Source organism: Aptenodytes patagonicus, chromosome 1, assembly GCF_965638725.1.
Source record: "Aptenodytes patagonicus chromosome 1, bAptPat1.pri.cur, whole genome shotgun sequence".
Lineage (NCBI taxonomy): Eukaryota > Metazoa > Chordata > Aves > Sphenisciformes > Spheniscidae > Aptenodytes > Aptenodytes patagonicus.
The window spans coordinates 103862569-103880968 of NC_134949.1; the positions used below are offsets into that span (position 1 = coordinate 103862569).

Consider the following 18400-nt stretch of genomic DNA (forward strand, 5'->3'; position numbering starts at 1 on the left):
CAAGGAGACTGGAGCAGAAAAGAAACAACTAAGCATTTTCCCTCTGGGCATCTTTCAAAAACTGTATTCTCTTCCTCCTGCTATTTTAATGTCATGTTGGTTCTCTACCTGCTTTTCTCTCTTGTTTCATGCTCAAAAGGATTCCCTCTCCTGATTTTGAAGAGTTACTTGAAAATTCTTTGTTCTTTCATTGTTTTTTTTGGCTCTCTTCTCACTGCTGGGCACAGCCTAGTCACCAGCCTGGGTGTCACTGAGGAGCAACAGTAGTAAAAGGGTACTTCCTCCAAGATCCTACTTCCTAAAGCTGTAGGAAAAGAGGGAAGGCTGACACCAAAGATCCATACAGTCTTGTGTCTTGCCTCTGACAGTGGCCAAGAGCGGATGCCTAGGGAAGAGTGAGCATACCCGGTTACTATCCTAGTGTATCATCTCATGATCATCTGTAGCTTGGAGACCTCTTAAGTTAGAGGTGGTATCCTCATGTTTAACCTTGGATATTTCCTCCAAGAGTTTGCTGGCTCATGGGTGTTGCATTTGGCTACCCCTGAAGTTTCATTTTCTGAAATGTTCTGCGTGATGGTGCATACTAGCTGATCTCTGACTGTGTGTTAACTTTCCCTTTCTCTTTTATCACCTGTGGTGTTGACCTTCCTATACGCAGCATGCCAATGACAGCAGCAAAGTAAATACTTCTGAGGTACACTTCTGAAAAGTGGGAATGACGGGAAACGTTTTAAGATGTGTATTTAGGCATGCCTATCTGAAAATTAGTAGCTAATGGCTGAACGCCAAACTTTACTGAGACTCCAAGCAGTAATATGTTGTGATGCAGTCTTTTATTACATGGCTACACGTGGGTTTTCTCAAATGTCTAATGGCATAAAATTCTCCCCAAAAGCTTAAATGTGCATGACATTCTGTCGCGCTATGTGTTACTGTGTATACCAGGGAGACTATTCAGTATTGGTTGTAGAGGTAAGAGTAGATACTACTGCAAATGCTGCAAGTTAATCAAAACAGGTAACAGTGAAAATTTACTGGCATATAATCTAAAGGGAGAAAAGACTTTCAATTTTGGATGGGGAACATGAGAAGACTGCTGGACTTCTTCAGCCAGGTACTGAATTGATGAACCTTGCTATTCTGCTACTGGAAATAACAAAATACCTGCATTGAATACAGGGCAAGATTTTCAGAGGTGATGGAAGACTTGAGGCTGTGAGCCTGAAACTTTAAAAAGAGACTTGGTTCCCCAGAATGTTAATGCTCAGGGTTTTTTTTTGAAAATTGAACCTCTTCATTTCTTGAACTAGCTAACTTTGGTCATAAGAGTAGAGTGTTTCTTTTTTTCTGCTTGCTCTAGAAGGCGCAGGTACAAAGGAGTTTGTTTCTCTCCAGGACTGGGGTAATTGGGAGTGCCGTCGCACCAGATGTGTCTTGCATGAGGTAGTTCAGCTCTGCTGGTTTCTGAATATCTTGTGTGTTGCCCTCATGCACATGCCTGCCTACCCGTTCCAGAAAGTCTCTTCTTTTTGTCCAGTAAAATTAATCTTCTAGTAAATTAAACAGCAGCCGCATACAATACCATTTCCTTTCATGTGTGAGAATAGCTTTCTAGACGTAGAATTCAGGGGCACAGACAGCTAATTACACAGCTAATTTGCCTTCAACCTCTTGGAGGCACTGAATGCCAGCAAATTTTTGACTCTTGCACGCTTTTTTTGAAAATTTTGGCTGTTAAATTTGTTGAGCAGGGATAAGCAACACTGCAAAGTGTGGGTGGATTTCGTATCCTAGCCATACATTTGTTCATGGCTTAGCTCACATTTGTGATTTAGGGAAGAGTTCCCATTTCCACACTGAAGTTCAAGTTAAATGTGAACAGCCCTTTAAGTATCCTTTAGGAGCACACAGGCTACATCTTCATTTCCATTTTAGTTGGGGCAAGGACTGAATTTCTGAGGTGAATCTCCTTACTGTCCCACTTCCTGCACATTGCTTTTTACTGGGAAGCAATTTGAGTGTGCAATTAGGCTTCCTTTGGATGTAACTGAACCAGAAGTGTCACTCCAGGAGCGTATCTGCTGTGCTTCAGGTGCCCTTGGGTCTTTGGCCTATGGGACCAAACCTGGTCCAATGCAAACCCCCAAACATGCATAGTGGGATTCTTGGGGCCTCAGCACCAACTGCCCTCTACAGCCTTTTCTCCTTTTGGACTGTGCCAGGTGCTGAAGTAGACAGTTGTGCTAGTCTTAAATTTCTATGTGACGGGGGATAAGCTTTTTTGCTTTTTAAATGTTAGTGAAGTAAATAAGCAGGCTGTCTTGAGTTCCACTTACTGATCTAATACCTTATTCTCAATTTTCAGGAGTCTTAATGCAACTAACCAGATTGATTTGAATGTTGTTTGTGAAGCTTTTTCCTGTGTTTCCAGAACTGTCTATGTTGGTATTTGTCTCTTTCAAATAATGAAGAGTGCTGTGGCATGCCTGTTTTTAAAGCCAGCTGTTTTGCAGACCCATCTGGGGGTAATTTTATTTAATGGTCTGTGTGGGGGTTACACAGACCCTCTTAAAGACCTTGACCGGAATCCCCGTGTGCCTTCTAGATGTTGTTTTATTTCCCTGACCTCTCATCTTTTTCTTATCTGGACCTCTTACCTCCTCTTGCCCCCTCCGAACCGCTGACCCTCTCCTTTTGCAAGAGGGAAACAACACTGTAATGAAAAATGTCTCTTCCTGAAACAGGGGTAATTTCACGTGCCCACTTTTTTGTGCCAGAGACCAGACTAGCTGCCTTTTCTGGGGCAAGAGAGTTTCTCATCATCAGTGCCATAGCAAATAATAAAAGCTCAGCAGCAACAAGTACTGTAAATACCTTGCAGTCCTGTTCTCAATTACAGAATTAGTTATGCAAATCTTGTATTAAAGGAGGAAGAGACCTGATGTCTCTTAAATCATACTCTGTGTGTGCACACATGCGTACAATTCCTTCTTGTCTAGGAGAAAAATATCTGTGCTCCTAACGTGCAGGCTCCATAGAGATTAGCATACTAAACAGTATTGCTCTGCATGACCCGAAATTGGCTTTTGAGTACTAGTTGGATCTATGGGCTTTGAGAGAAGGGGTTGGAAAACATTGCAACCTGGAAAACCTGACCAGACAGCAGTATGGATATGGTGGTGGTGTAGGTGCCCAAATGAAGTCCTCGGGGGGGCTCCTGAGCTGCGGGGGCACCAGTTGATAGAGCGCAAGCTAACTGTCTGCTTCGCATTTGCTTATGTCTTTGCCTAGCTGTACGTATCTTTCTGTTTTCATCTTTATGTAAAGAAACAGTGTGAAACAGTGAATTGAGCACTAAGCCTGAAACCAGGAATGCCTGTGATCTATTCCTAACTGCTCCTGTTCTACTGTGTGAGTTTGGTCTAGTCGGTTAATCTGTCCAGGTATATCTTCTGCAGCAGAAGAGCTGGCAATAGCTGTGCTACTGCACTTACCTGCATGTGCCCATGAGGCACAGGCACTCATTCCCATGCTGTAACACCCATTCTGTGTGCATCTGTTGTTGGCATTTTTAACGTGGCTGCTTGCTTGGAGGTTATTTATGGTGAAGATGGGACCGTTAGATAATTAAATTACAGACAAAAAGGATTACTCTATAAACACTGAGCTCTATCCCTCCACTGGCTCCTATGGCTGCAAATCAGTTGTCAAGCGTGGAGCCAAGGTGGGCCAGTGCCATATGCTGCCTTGTTCAGCAGTTCCAGCAGCCTTGCTGCCCAGCCACCTCCTTCCATAATCTCTCACAACAGCAGATGCAAACAGGCTCTCGGACTCTCTGGTTGGGATCCTGAAGGGCAGCTTCACTCTAATGTGTGTGTTGGGTTGTTCAGTGTTGTGGCTGCTGACTTCTGTAATCGGGCTTTGCTCTGTTGCTATTTTTGCTGAAGCCTACGTGATGCCTTCACTCATGCAGTGGAATGCTTGCTGGGAAACTAGTCTCTGTGTACTGAGACTTGAAATGATCCCCAAAAATTGTTTTTGGGGAAGTGGAGGTTAAGATTAATAATATCTGGATTATGAAAGCATGTGGCTTTTTAATCTCATCTTCCGATCCCCTTTAGACTTAACTTGGCTTTAGACATGACTTTGGCATGGATGGGGTGTTTGGTTAAATTGCAGCGGATGAGTGCCACCAAATTTAAGCAGGTAAAAAAAAAAACAAAACCAAAAAAGCAACAACAACAAACCCCACAAACCCCCCTGCAAACCCAAAGACACAACCCCGCCCCTCCCCCCCAACCCACCAAAAAACAAAGCAAAACAACCACCCAAAAAACCAACACCACAAAAAACCCCAAACAGCTGTTGGTGGGGTTTTTTTGTTTTGCTTTTAGTAGAATTGTCAATGAAAAGTAAAAGACTTTATATTGGATTCAGCACTTCTTATATTTGAAAGCATTTTGAGTGTTTTTGGGATATTACCTAACATTAAAGATAACTTGGAAAACAAATGATTACTTCACACCAATAAAAATCAATACCTTCTGCTCTGGAAGGAAAAGGGGATGATAATAATGGAAATTATTTTTGGGAGAGGGGAGGAGGGAGTGTTCCAGGATTTCCTTTTTTAAATGTATAATTTGTGAAATTTTAGATTTGTGAAACACATGGATATTGCTATATGTGCATCTTTTAAAAAGTCTTTTGACAAAAATACTTTTTCCTAGCTTTCCAGCTTTCTCACCTCTGCTAGGTGCTATGTCCTGTTTAAAATCATGCTGGTTAAAAAATTTATTAGCTTTTTATAGTTTAACATGATCTTGTCTGGGATTTGGATTTTTTTGTCTTGTCTTGGATTTTCACACTCAGTGTATGATTTTAGTATGATTTTAGTTAATGTAGATGCAGATTTAGAAATGATCTATTCTAGTTTGATTGTTTTCTCCAGTTAAATCCAAAGAAAGTTCAGTTTAATCCTCGTGGTGTGCTGCATTCCATGTACAGCAAAGAAAATGGTTGGTCTCTGCCCAGAGGAAATTGTAGTATAGAATGAATGGATTTGGACTGCTCTGCTCAGTTTCAACTGCTTTGGGAAAGATTTAAGATAACAGATAAGTGCAAGTTAATGATGTTGCAGAACAGCACTGGTTTTAATTCTGTATATTCCAGTTTGAGGACTTTTTTTTAAAATATTGGTAAATGTACACACTCCTCGAGTTGGAATTAGTATTACAGTTTTTAACCTGTGTCCTTCCTCCCCACTAAAGAAAATGTGAAGATACTTTAGATACAGCATTTCTGCAAATCTTTGCAGCCCTGCTTCCAACTGTGCTAGCTCTTCAGCTGTGAGTTGTGGGCTTTACTGCTTTGTCAACTGTTTTCCTTAGAATGTAACATATTGAACCTCTCCTCTGGCAAAACAAATGCTTCTGAGGCAGAACAACAGAAAATCACCTGTCTTCTGTGGCAGTCTAAATACCACTTCCAGAGTCCCTGGACTTTTTGGGTCAGATGTCACCAGCTAACCTAAATAGGCTGCTCTGGCAGGGTAGGGTAAAAATGGAGTTCTGTGAGACTATTTGGAGGAAAGTAAATGAAGGTTGTTAGCAGGGACAGGTATTTCAGGTGAGACCCAGGAAGAAGCAGCATCTTGACTCTTGCATTTCATTGGTGTTTTTTTTCCTCTCCTTCTCCTTTTGCTCCCAGCTGTATTTTGGAGACTTATCAAAAGTAGTTCTTTAGCTACAGCCTTTTATCTTCAACTGTCAGCAGTGGCAGGGAAAGGAAATAGAGATCATATGTGATGGAGTTGTTTGACATCCAGAGGAATCTAAAACACGATCTTTAGTATTATCTCTGCTTGTTAGATGTTTGTGCTGTTTGGACCAGTGATGCCATGGTTCTCTGCCTGCCAAGGGCCACTCCATTTGACAAACTAGCCTTCTGCTTTGTACAGCTGGGAAAGGTTTATATGCCTTCTCCTTTCCCCTCTACCTGCCGTATGCCTTGCTCTACCTTCCAGTAGCATACCTCTCTACATGACTGAAGCAGTGGTACACAGTGGGATCTGTGCTGTCAGCAGCCGGCGATAGTGTGTTAAACTCTAATTAGTACTGCATATGCAACCTGGTTTCTGCCTTATGAGCTTCTACTGTAATTTACTCGTCTCTTCTCCTTGTATTGTAGCAGGAATAATCCACAGAAGCACTTATGGCAAATTCCTGTGGCTCATTTTGGCAGAGAATTGAAATGGGTTGTGTGCTTGGGTGAGAGAGATGCCAGTCAGTTGGCCTTCAAAAGGGTGGAGCTGAACAGGTGAACAGTGCTTCATTCCCCATAGCCTGAGAGATAGTCAGAGAGGCAGTTCTGCTTGTTGCAGTTGCCTTGGCAGAGAGACATGGCAGAGGAAGGAGGCTTTCCTTCTTGTGAGACAGTTCAGTGAAGTTTTTCCAAAATAGATCTTTTGGGGCAGTGAGCAGATGATCTGCTGACTATCTGCAGTGATACAGTGTATTTTATATGGTGAAGTATTGTTCTCTTATTGTCCCTGTCTTTTTAGATAACAAGGCCTTCTGACTGCTGTTTCCAGATCTGAACTTGCTAATTACTATGTATTTATCCAAAGTAATATCATCCAGATGCTTGTGTTGGGCTGAACAGATCAGATCAAGTCTGACTTTCTGACTCACTGGATGTTCATCTGGCCCATTGTGCTGATGTGTTTTGTGTATTTAGAGTGGTTGGGATTTTTTGTTGTTTTTTTGTTTTGGTTGGGGTTTTTTGTTTGTTTTTCTGGTTTTGGTTGGTTTGTTTTTAAAGGCATGGGGGAGAAGGGGAGAAGCATGGAAAATCTATGTAGTTTTTCTGCTGAGCTCAGGTGGTTGTCTCCCTAGGCTCTAACTATAAACAGCAGTGGGAGAGAAGTTTTTCACAGAGCTTCTCTCCATTGATGACAGGTAGAGCTTGGGTAACTAGCCATATAAGGCAGCAAACATCTAACAGCTATGCAGAAGGACTCCTGGAAATGGAAAGATGCGCCATAGCATGACTTAACTGCTTGACTAATCTGGTGGCCTTCTATGATGGAGTGACTGCATTGGTGGATAAGGAAAGAGCAACTGGTGTCATCTACCTTGACTTCTGTAAGGCCTTTGACACAGTCCCACACAACATCCTTGTCACTAAATTGGAGAGATGGCTTTGATGGATGGACTATTCGATGGATAAGGAATTGGTTGGATGGCTGCATCTAAAGAGTTGCAGTCCACAGCTTAGTGTCCAAATGGCAATGAGTAAAAGTGATGTTCCTCAAGGGTCTGTATTAAGACTGGTACTGTTCAGTATCTTCATTAATGACATAGTGGGACTGAGTGCACCCTCAGCAGGTTTGTGGGCAACACCAAGCCGAGTGGTGCAGTTGATTCGCTAGAGGAAAGGGATGCCATCCAGAGGGACCCTGACAGGCTTGAGGGATGGGTCCATGTGAACCTCATGAGGTTCAACAAGGCCAAGTGCAAGGTCCTACACCTGGGTCAGGGCAATCCTCAATATTAGTACAAGCTGGGGGATGAAGGGATTGAGAGCAGCCCTGCAGAGAAGGACTGGGGATACTGGTGGATGAAAAATTGGACATGAGCCAGCAATGTGCGCTCGCAGCCCAGAAAGCCAACTGTATCCTGGGCTGCATCAAAAGCAGTGTGGCCAGCAGGTCGAGGGAGGTAACTCTGCCCCTCTGCTCTTGTGAGACCCCACCTGGAGGACTGCGGCCAGCTCTGGGGTCCCCAGCACAAGAAAGACACGGACCCGTCGGAGTGGGTCCAGAAGAGGGCTGGAACACCTCTCCTATGAAGAAAGGCTGAGAGAGTTGGGGTTGTTCAGCCTGGAGAAGTGAAGGCTCCAGGGAGACCATATTGTGGCCTTTCAGTACTTAAAGGGGGCTTATAAGAAAGACGGAGAGAGACTTTTTACCAGGGCCTGTAGTGACAGGACAAGGGGCAATGGTTTTAAACTGAAAGAGGGTGGGTTTAGATCGGGCGTCAGGAAGAAATTCTTTATGATGAGGGTGGTGAGACACTGGACAGGTTGCCCAGAGAAGTTGTGGATGCTCCATCATTGGAAGTGTTGAAGGTCAGATTGGCTGGAGCTTTGAGTAACCTAATCTAGTGGAAGATGTCCCTGCCTGCAGCAGGGGGTTGAAACTAGATGATCTTTAAAGGTCCCTTCCAACCCAAACCATTCTGTGGTTCTCTGATAATGAAGACCTGTGTCCTAGTGAAAACCTTGTGGTTTGCTTAGGTGCATTTGAAATCCCTTTTCTTGGGGGTGCTGGGTGAGGTGGGTGGATGGGGAAGACAGCAAGTCATTACTGTGCTGCAAAATATGTTGTTTTAATCTTTTCGTGTGAATCTTAATCCATGTGGTATAGATGGAGTCCAGCTGGGAAGGTACTTGCTTTTTCACCCAGTGCTGGAGATGTGGCTTTTCTGAGATACCTCAGATGGCATGGAGATTAGAGCAATCCAGCAGCCTTGCAGTTTGATAGCATTTCTGAGGCTTCACTTAAGATGCAGTATGCGTTTCTTCATCCTGATAGAGATAATGGGTTTTAAGCAATTACACCCAGGCTAATTCCTTTTGATAAGAGCTCTGCATTATCTAAAAAAAGAATCCTAGCCGCCTGGGAAAGAACAATGTAAATGTCTCTCTCATGGACTCTTTCATTTGCTCTTCTCCGATAATCTTCGGATGATATGCTGCAGAACTTTCAAGCCATAAAAATCTATCAGTCTTTTTTTAGGTCTTGAGTATTGCAGTCAGGGAGGTGTAACAGTAGCGTTGGCTTGCAAGGTATGAAGGGAGCCCTGCATGCTTCAGATGATTCTGGGCTACTGTGGTGATTACATCTTCGACATAAGTAATCAAATTTGGTCTCTCTTAAAGGAGCCCCTTGTTCCCTCCCTATGTAGGCTGTCTGGTTGTGAGGTGTGGGTTGCTTCTGCTGATTAGGGCGATCTAAATTTTGTAATTTGGAAAGAGTAGCAAGAGCCTACCACTTTATTTAGCATAGATCCCAACCCCTACTGTGTGTTTGTCTGCACTGGAAAGAAGAGTATGATATTGTCATGCGTTAAGCAGGAATGGTAAGAGATCTCACTTAGATTTTTTTTTTTTTGAGACCAGTAAAGAAACTTCAATAGTTAGCTGCATTTCTGGTACTTAAAGAAATTCCTTTTATTCTGCTTAATTTCTCTGACTTTTCCTCTCATACATATACAGTGTAGGATAGAAAATTTAATTGATTGCATTTAAAAAGAGGGGGAAATCCCAAAGCAACATGCTGTTTGTGTAAACGTGCCACTTCTAGGAAAATCATGTTATATATTTAAAAAAAATAAATCACATTAACAGCATGGAAAGGTTTTCAAACATCGTAGGCATGTTTGTAACAACTTGTTCTTTCTCTCCCAGATAGTCGCAGGTGACATTCTTGACGTGTAACTGCCTGATGATCATTGGAGCTGGGAGGAGAGGCAAGGGGAAGATTGGAGATAAGGATTATAATCTCCCATGCTGATATGCTTTGGTTCTCCTTCCCCAGAGAAGAGCCTGTGAACGTGTGGCATGCTGTCTGTCCCTTCACCTGCCTGCTCGCTAGGGAAAGTTGCTGAATGCCTCCCAGCGGGAGCCTGATCAGTTCTCTTTCAAGACAGAGGAAGAGGATTTGTGTGGACGTGTCTCTTTGGTGGGACAAAAAAAGATGCAAAAATAAAATCTTTTTTCCCTCCATTTTGTGAAATGGCTTCATGGATCACAAACACTGTAGTTAAGCAGTGCAGTACAGAAGTGGGAGATTTGGGATTTTGCTAGAAGTAGGAGGCAGAGTGCACAGCTTTTAATGGTGGGGAATCCATTGCTTATTCTCCAGTGTGGCACAAGAAGGGTTGTCCCTGCTCAACCCCCCCTCATTTACACAGTGCTGCAGCAAAGTGATGCCTAGATTGAAAATAAATGGAGGAGTTCAGGGAGGGAAAATTGTTACCACCATTTGCAAAGTTGGCTGCAGTATTTTTCTTCCTGTCATAAACTGTTGTGAATTTGAAAGGGCTGCTGTATTTCCTTCCCAGACATGGTAATGTTTAGTTGGCAAATGAAACAACCTTTTGTTTGGAAAGCTCTTTTGAGATGAAAGGCATCAGCAAAGTTGTTGCTGTGTCTCCTGTGACTGTCTTGGTTGAGGAGCTGGACTGTGTGTTCTAAGTCTTTCTGATGCAGAGGCTCGAGTGCTTAGTCTGAGCCAATTTACTTGTTCTTCAGCTCTTACTTTTTTGGTTTTAATTGGCTTCCTACTGCATGTCACATTACATTTTCCTTTGGCTGGTGGATGTAGAGAGTCAACCTCCTTCTCGGGGCTGCTGAAAGAACATGTTTTCTTATTAGATAGAGCTGTCTAGTGCAGGCTGGAGGAAGTACCTTGTGTAAGAGAGTGCTGAAGCAGAAGTGTGTTCTTTGCAATGATAATACCTTCTCAGCTTTGTGGGCGACTCCACAGATTACTTCTAATCTTGTTCTTTCATAAATGATAATGTAGATGCAAAACCTGTGTGAAGATGAAGCTCCTAGAAGACTTTCCTCATCTATAGCAATGTCCCTAATGCAAGAGGAAATCCTCACCAGCCCTTTCCTTGAGGAGTTGTGTAGCTTGTTGAGAGTTTAAACAGACCACCTGTTCTGTAGATCCTGCATAATTTTGCTGCCTTGTTTTTTTGGTTATCCTAGAAATGACAGGTTGCTATTTAATGTACTTGGATTGACTTCACGACCTATCTATTCAATCATCTGCTTTCCTTGTTCTCCTCTTTGAAAGGATTTCATTTAATGACAGCAGTGAGATGGTGCATCTAGGTGATGGGACAAATTAAGTACTTCATGGACCATTGCTAGGGAACAAACACTAGCTCAAAACTGCCTAGGCTATGTCTGGGCTATCTTGCCTCTATTATTAATATGGCAGGCCCCAGTTTATTATTCTGCCTTGAGCCACACTTTGCCTGTGTTGCTGGTGGAGTATTTCATGCGTTCCCTTGGGAGAATCCTCTAATCAGGTGCTTGACAAACAGCCATGAAGGCTCTCTGGTTGCCCTACTTTTTGGTTGTTTCTAGCCCAGCCCTGCAAAAGCACCAGTGTTGCCTGGTAGTTCTGTCACCTGTCTAATGAGCCCAAGGAACAAGTTCCATCCCTTGCGTTTGTGTGCTGGCCTCCTTACAGGGGCTCCATTACCTTTTTTTTTTTTTTTTTAAAATAGTTCCGTGCAATTTCATCTGGTGGTTTGGTAACTCTGTAAAAATAAAGTTTTGTATTTAGGCAATTAATCTTGTGCTCAGGCAAGTTTGATGTCCAGCATTGCAGTTTATGGTACAGAGCCAGTTATTGAGTTCTTACTAAATACACATCTTTGGTGGTCTCAGTGATACTGAAAATACTGTTGTTTTCTGTCACTAGTGTATACACTGTTCTGTCCTGCTCCATCTGTTTCTACAGTTAAATGGGATTCAAGTGAGTTCATTAAGAACATGTCAGCTTATATTAACAGTGAAATATATTAGGTGTCATGAAAAATAAATGTTTCCAACAAATTTACAGAGTTTGAAGCTCTCATATCATGAAAGCTGAACTTTGATTGCTCTGGGAAGATGGAGGGGATGTATGCGAGTAACACAGGGCGCTGCAAGAATAAAATATTTGTAAGAGCTCCTCGTTTATCTGCCAGAGTAAAATGGAGCTCACCTCTTGCCAGGATCAGTGTCTGTAGCTCTATGCCTTCTGCTACGGCTACATGAAATGTTAATCCCTAATACACAGCAAAGAACATAACACCTTGTTTAGTAGCTAGGGATACTCTTCCTGTTGACTGCTGCAGGACAAAAGGCAGAACCTTGAATTCACAGCTTGCTAGATTCTGAGGCTCCTGGGTCACTTAAAAATGCAGCTCACCCTTGAAGTGTCTGCCCTGTGCACATGCCTCTTTACCTGTGGGCAGGGCACAGCAGATGCTCTGCAGTAAGTTCTCATTCTCTTATCTTGTGATGCTGTCCCTGTGTGCTCCTGCCTTACAAGAATCCTAATTTATCTTAGCAGTAACAAATGTTATTGTTTGTAAAGTATAAAATTGTAACTGTTACAGGCTGTCCCTCTTCTCTTCTGCAGCCTGTTCCACTGCCCCCCTTCCAACTTTGTGTTAAACTGGAATTGCTTGTGGGACTGTGCTGTGAGCAGGGGGATAGTCATTGCTTTACAGCAATAGGGTACGAACTCCAAACAGATTCGTTGAGGAGTCCCTGTGCCCCTATCATTCCCTTTGGCCTGCCTTCTCTTACGAAGGTGCTAATCACCCCCTACCTTCATTTAGTGTCAAAGGGTCTTTAGTGACCTTGAAAGAAGAGAAACTGAGCTGTCGGTGCTAATCTCAAACACAAATGCGCAGCCCTTGCCACATTAGTCATGCCTTTGTCACCTCTAGATTGGATTAGTGCAGTGCATGGTATGTGGGTCTACAGTTGAAGACACATTGCAGAACAGTGTTGTCTGCTTGTTTGTGTCACAGGAGAGTATTTTCTAGAGAGATGTTGGCATTTGAGGCGTGCCCTCAGTCAGGATCCTGAGCTGACTTCTCACAGTGGTCTGCTGGAAGCTGGTTTGGCTGTCAGGCACTGCTTTAAAGCTTACCTGCTGATGTTACGGCTTTCTGTAAGAGGATAAGTTGAAGGATTGAATGGGGCTGCAACTTAAGACCTAGTGAGGAAGTATATCGGAGCCCTGCAGCTTTCTTTATTTTTTTGTTGGTTATTTTTCTGTATCAATGTTTTTAGTATATGGTGCTTGTGTTTAGAGAGATGTCCTTAAAGACATCTGGTTGTGGAACAATACATTGGCAGTGGAGGTTTTTCTCTCCGATTCACATGTGAATGGTGCAGAGAAGTCCAGCTTCCTTATTAGGACTAGTCAATCACTTGATCAGGTACATAACAACTGTCTTCTGGGAGGGACATAAAGGGTAAGAGATTAACCCCAGTCTGCGTTACAAATAAGTTTAATGAAGTGCTAATGTTGAATACAGAAGGTCATGGCAATGAGGAAATTGGACTATTTTGACTGAGCCTGTACACATGAACAGCCTGCAAAGCAAAGAGCATGCTGGGAGTTATGAACTGGGGAGGTAAAGACAGTGTCAGTCCTTGGTTCAACTGTTTGCTGAACTGTAACTGGGCATAAAAATACGCTTTTTCTCTCGGAGTTATGCTTAGTGTGTACAGCTGCTTGTGTAGTTTTTAAATGCCCACAGAAATCTTGATTCTTTAACACATCCTTCTCCACGCTGCTCGGAAGGGGACAAGCTGCACTTTATAGCAGGGTCCCCAGTGGGTGGTTTCTCTCCACGAGACTAATTTTTTTGCTCACACCTGGATACCTATTGGCATGATGGTTCTGAGCCAGTGAGTGGGGTCTTAATCTACAGCAAGAAGACATACAGAGTGATAGGAGGGGAAGGCTCAGCAAGTGTATTGGTGTTCGTGTCACTAGCTGGTGGCTTTCCCAATGTAGCTGGTGAATTAGAGCAGCTGTGGGTTGCTGGACTTTGTGTGTTGGGGGGTTGTTTGTTTAAATTTGGCTTTGCCTCTGTGGTATCTCAGATGAACCTTTTGGTCCAACTGCTTTTGATGTTGTTATGGCCATCTACTTGTTTTTAGCAAGATCTGTCCTTCAGTGTTCTGGCTTCTCCTGTTCTCCCTGCCTGCTAAGATATTTTGCTGTGGATACGGAGCTGGTGGGATGCAGTAGGCTGTTCATGTTTGGAGACTGAGTTTAGGTAGTACCCCTCTCTCTCTCTGAAAAGATTTCTCTGGTTGGAATTATGAATCAAAGCAGTTTGCTCTTTTGGGAAGTAAAAACCTGCCAAAATCCATGTGCAGCTGCTGGGGTTATTCTTTGGGCTACAGAGCCAAATCAACCAGAAAAGTCTCCTGCTGTGTCTTTGCCAGGTCCTCTGGCTAGTTTAAGTGGTTCACACTTTTGCCTGGAGCATAACATACTGCTTTGCCAACCTCCTGCAGAGAACTTTGTTGTCGTTCTAGCCTTCTAGTGAGACAGTCCCAGAAAACATGGTCTGAACACTGTGTGTTCCTCTGCTCTGGCGTGCGCCTGCTCTGCTCATGCTTCCATGTTCTGGGACTTCCACCAAAGAGGAAGTGTGTGCTAGAAACAGGTGTGGTTGCAGAAATCTGTTCAAGCAAATGTGTCTGAAATTAGTTCTTCCTTTTAAATCCATTAGGAAGGTAAGGAAGCTCACCTGTGTTAGAGAAGACATGACCCTTCAGGGCAGAAGTGACTATGCTCATTTTCGGAGAAAGTCAACTTACCATTCTCTTACAGCCCTCAAGCTAGGGGAAAGTTAGTTTCCTACTTCGAACCCTCTACTGATGTCAGCAGAAGACTCATAAAAATGCCTGATTAAATTATGCCCTCACTGTAGTAACGAAAACCACTTATTAATGTTGTTTAAGTGTCTCACATAGCACTCGGCTTTTAGTAGAGAAACTGCTACCCATTGGATCTATGGCTAGTTCTCTCCTTTTTTTTTTTTTCCCCTCCTTACAATTTTCTCTCCCTCAGTATTTCGTTACCTAATGTGTTACTAAATAAGCAATGAAACAAAGATTGCCCACACTAAAAATGGTGTGTTTAGGGGCTCCTGCTCCAGTGAGATTAAATGTTAATGGAAAACACTGCTCTTACTAGTTCAAGCTTTCCACAGAGTGGGGTGCCCGACCTTCTTCTATTTCATATTTTTTTTTTGGTTGAAATCTATCCTGGCAATTCCTTTGTTAATTGTGTTCTCTCTGTCTTTATTCTCCTGCCTAGCTTTCTGCAGAGGGCGTGTTGTGAGGGTGCCCAAAGGTCCTCTTATTCGAGTCGTGGACACAGAGGTGGTGATACCTTGCAGCGTTAGTGATTACGATGGACCCAGTGAACAGAACTTTGACTGGGAGTTCTCCCGGGAGACTGACTTCATGCGGATAGTGAGTACCTGGGATTCTACATTCACCTCTGAGGAGTACCAAAAACGCGTGGGCCACGGGGATATCAAACTGAGACGGAGCAGCAACGATGCTGTGGAACTTGTGATTAGAAACATCCAGCCAACTGACCAAGGGAGATACAAATGCTCCACGCCCAGCACTGATGCCACCGTTCAGGGAAATTATGATGCAGAGGTCCAAGTGAAAGGTATTTCTGAAGAGTGAGGTGTGCTCTAAATTTGTTTTTGATATTGATTATAGGTGTACCCTTAAGAATGTTGAATTTCTGTTGCTTATGAGCATTGTGATTTTTTTTCTTTCTTCTCCCTGTTCCTGTTTAATTCTCCTAAAGCCAAAATCGAAAATTGGGAAGTACGATAGCAAAGGCAAGTGAGGTGAAGAAGTGAAGAGAGGCTGTTTACTATAAACACCTCTTTCCTTTTGTCTGTCTAGTAAATATGTAAATAAAAATGGGAAAATTAAGCAGTGGGTTTTCTGAAGATGTCTGCAAATATTTAATGTCCCTAAGCCTCTGGGTAGAGAGGCTAACTTCAGGTAAACAACACAGCCTGTCTTCTCTCTTATTTATAGTGTCATTTAGGGATCCTTCTATATGAAGGAGGTAATCTTCCTTTTCCCCTTCAGCATGTTGATACTGCAGTCATGCCCTAGCTTTGCTCTGTCACTTAGGGTTCTTCAGTAATAACTTGGGAGACTGGTTTTTTTTCAAGTGTCTTATCTTTTACTCCCATGAAAATCAAGATGGTTCTGGATGGGAATAGTCAGAATGATGAGAAACTAAAGCGAGGGGAAGGATAAATGAATTTGAATGCTTGTCTTGGCTTGTTTAAAGTGGAGCACTTCCTTTAATGGGTTTTCAGCTGAACTTCCTTGTTCCTGGAATACATTTATGTGTGGAAGAGGGAATGACTGGCCAGGTGTTCTTCTGTGGTAGTTTTACTGCCTTGTATCTGAACATGTCAGTGTGGGTGTTTTCTTGCTTCTGTTTTATGATGCTTGTGTCTTTTGGTCTTTTTTTTTAAATAGTGATTTCCGATGGCTTATCGGTGAGTGGTTCAAAAGCACGTTCCTCAATGTCTCTCAGGCTGTCTGAGGGTGACTTCTTCAAGTTGCGCTGCTCAGCAATTACCACCTCACCGGAGCACACTCACTTGCATGTGACTTGGCAGATCAAAAGTGGATCGACTTGGCGGGACATCCTATCTTTGACTCATGAGGGCAAATTCCAGCCGGGTCCTGGCTATGAAGAGCGCTACCATAATGGAGATATCCGCTTGGACACAGGAGCGAATGACACATATCGGTTATCTGTATCCCAGGCCTCATCAGTGGATGGGGGTGCCTACAGGTGTCTTGTGAGCGAGTGGGTGAGAGGGGCAGATAGCTCATGGCAGAAGATTCAGGAGAAGAGTGTGGAGATAGCAAGTGTGGCAATCCAGCGGACTGGTGAGTGTTACTGATGGGCTGGGGTTACAGCTCGTAGCTACAGCAGTGCTGTAGCTGTGATACAGCTGTGATACTTTGAGAACAGAAATTGGTTAAGCTGAACTAAATGAGGATACATTCCAGGAGAACCTAGAGTGCTGTTCAGGTAGCTGGGCTGTTTACATTTGAGTTGATAGAAAATGCTTGGCATAATTTTTCTAGCTTTTATTTTGGGGAGAAGGGGGATGATGGCATGGAAGGATTGACTGGAACCTCTTAGATGCCTAGACCTAGATTTTGTCTCATCCTTAGTTCACTTCAGGTTTTTCTATTTCTTAAATAAGCCTTGTATTTAACCCCTGAGCACCCCAAACTTTCCCTCTCCTCTCTCATTAACATAGGGTTGTCCTATAGCACTAAACCGCTGCACTTCCCCCGTAAAAGCGGCTTGTGATTCAGTGACAGATGTGAAACTTCTCTATATGTTGTTTATTAAAATAGATCAAGAGAAAGGAGGAAGGCAGTGGCAATTTAACAGGACAAATTATCCAGTGGTTTTTATCACTGACACTGGATCACTGGCCTGATTGCTCCACTGTGTTGGCAGGCGTCTAGCACAGTAATGGTTCTGTTAAACACATCATTGCATGCTTGACTAAGGAGACAAAAATACATATAGTGCTGTGCTGAGGATATCTGGATATCCCTGCCCATATAGATTTCAGGAGTAGATGCACTCAGCACTTAATTGCATTAGCATTACCACTGCTAGTTGGAGGAGGGAAAGCAGGAGGTGACACATCTTGTCACTCAATAGGTGGAAAAACAGGCAATGATGGCCCCTCAGAAATGTGAGATTATGATGATATTTTAGAAGTGTTCAGACAGTAAGAGTATCTCTTCATTTTTTGTAATCCTTTAATCACTATAGGGAGAACCCAGAACTGCTGGGTTTTTTGGCTAGCTCATTTGGATGTAGTGTTAGTATCCTGGTGGTACTTAGCCTGTCAAATTTCACAGGCTATCTGCCCCCTCTTTTTCAGGGTGTCTGTTACACAGTAAAGCTTGCAGGTGCTCTCTGCTGAGGCAGGGCTTACTTAATTAAGAGCTGTAATTCTCTATTTTGTCGCACTTTTGGAGAGTTTCGTTTAAGTAGGTGGGGTTTAATCCGTGGCTGAAAACAGGGTGAGGATGGCCAGGATCAGTAGTAGTGCAGTTTTTTTAATGTGGTTCGGGTCTGTGGTTTTGTTTGTTTGTGGTTTTTTTGTTTGGTTTTTTTTGGCCTTCATTTTTAGCTCAGTTATTGGCAGCACTGGCATTTTGTCAGGGGCATGAAGGCTTTTTAAAAAGTAATGCTAAATGGGATAGGTTATTCTCCAGCAAAATGTTGTGGAAGTTTTTACCCACACGTCCTGTAGTAGGACTTGAAGAGCATCTTGTGCTGACATCTGAAACCTCTGCACTTGCATGCTGAAATGAACTTGAGTTGTAAATGGTATGCCTGGTTGCTGCACTTCCCTCATTCTCACTGGTTGTAAACTGTGGGGTTGAATTTGTAGAAACAAAATTAAAAAAAAAAATTGTCATATCTAATGAAAAAAGTCATGCAGAGGTTACTTGCGTAAACTTGGGGGTTTTTTTTCTGTTGTTGCTCTTTCATCTACTTGCCCATCACTTTCATCTCCTAAAATCACGACACCTTTGGGCCCAACTTTGTTCTTGTATGTCTTTTTTTTAATAGTGTCTTGCACCACAGGTGTATAACCCTAAGTGAGACCTTCAGACATGTCTGTAACCAAAAAAGGAGCCTTGAGAAATATACATATGGGTAAACTGTCTTAGAGTCCCTCTGTATGCATATACTGGTGGATTCTGA

The 18400-nt window shown here is 43.0% G+C and overlaps 1 protein-coding gene across 3 annotated transcripts in view; it reads left to right on the top strand.

Annotated features, from left to right (window-relative positions):
* Positions 1 to 18400, top strand: part of PTGFRN (prostaglandin F2 receptor inhibitor) — a 72899-nt gene that overhangs the window by 15563 nt on the left and 38936 nt on the right. For 2 of the 3 annotated variants that reach the window (XM_076351490.1, XM_076351495.1), the window contains exons 2-3: positions 14921 to 15286; positions 16126 to 16545. In XM_076351490.1, coding sequence (XP_076207605.1) covers positions 14921 to 15286; positions 16126 to 16545 — 786 coding nt within the window. Of the gene's footprint in view, positions 1 to 14920; positions 15287 to 16125; positions 16546 to 18400 lie in introns of those variants that run through there. The other variant, XM_076351503.1, reaches the window with a different exon arrangement.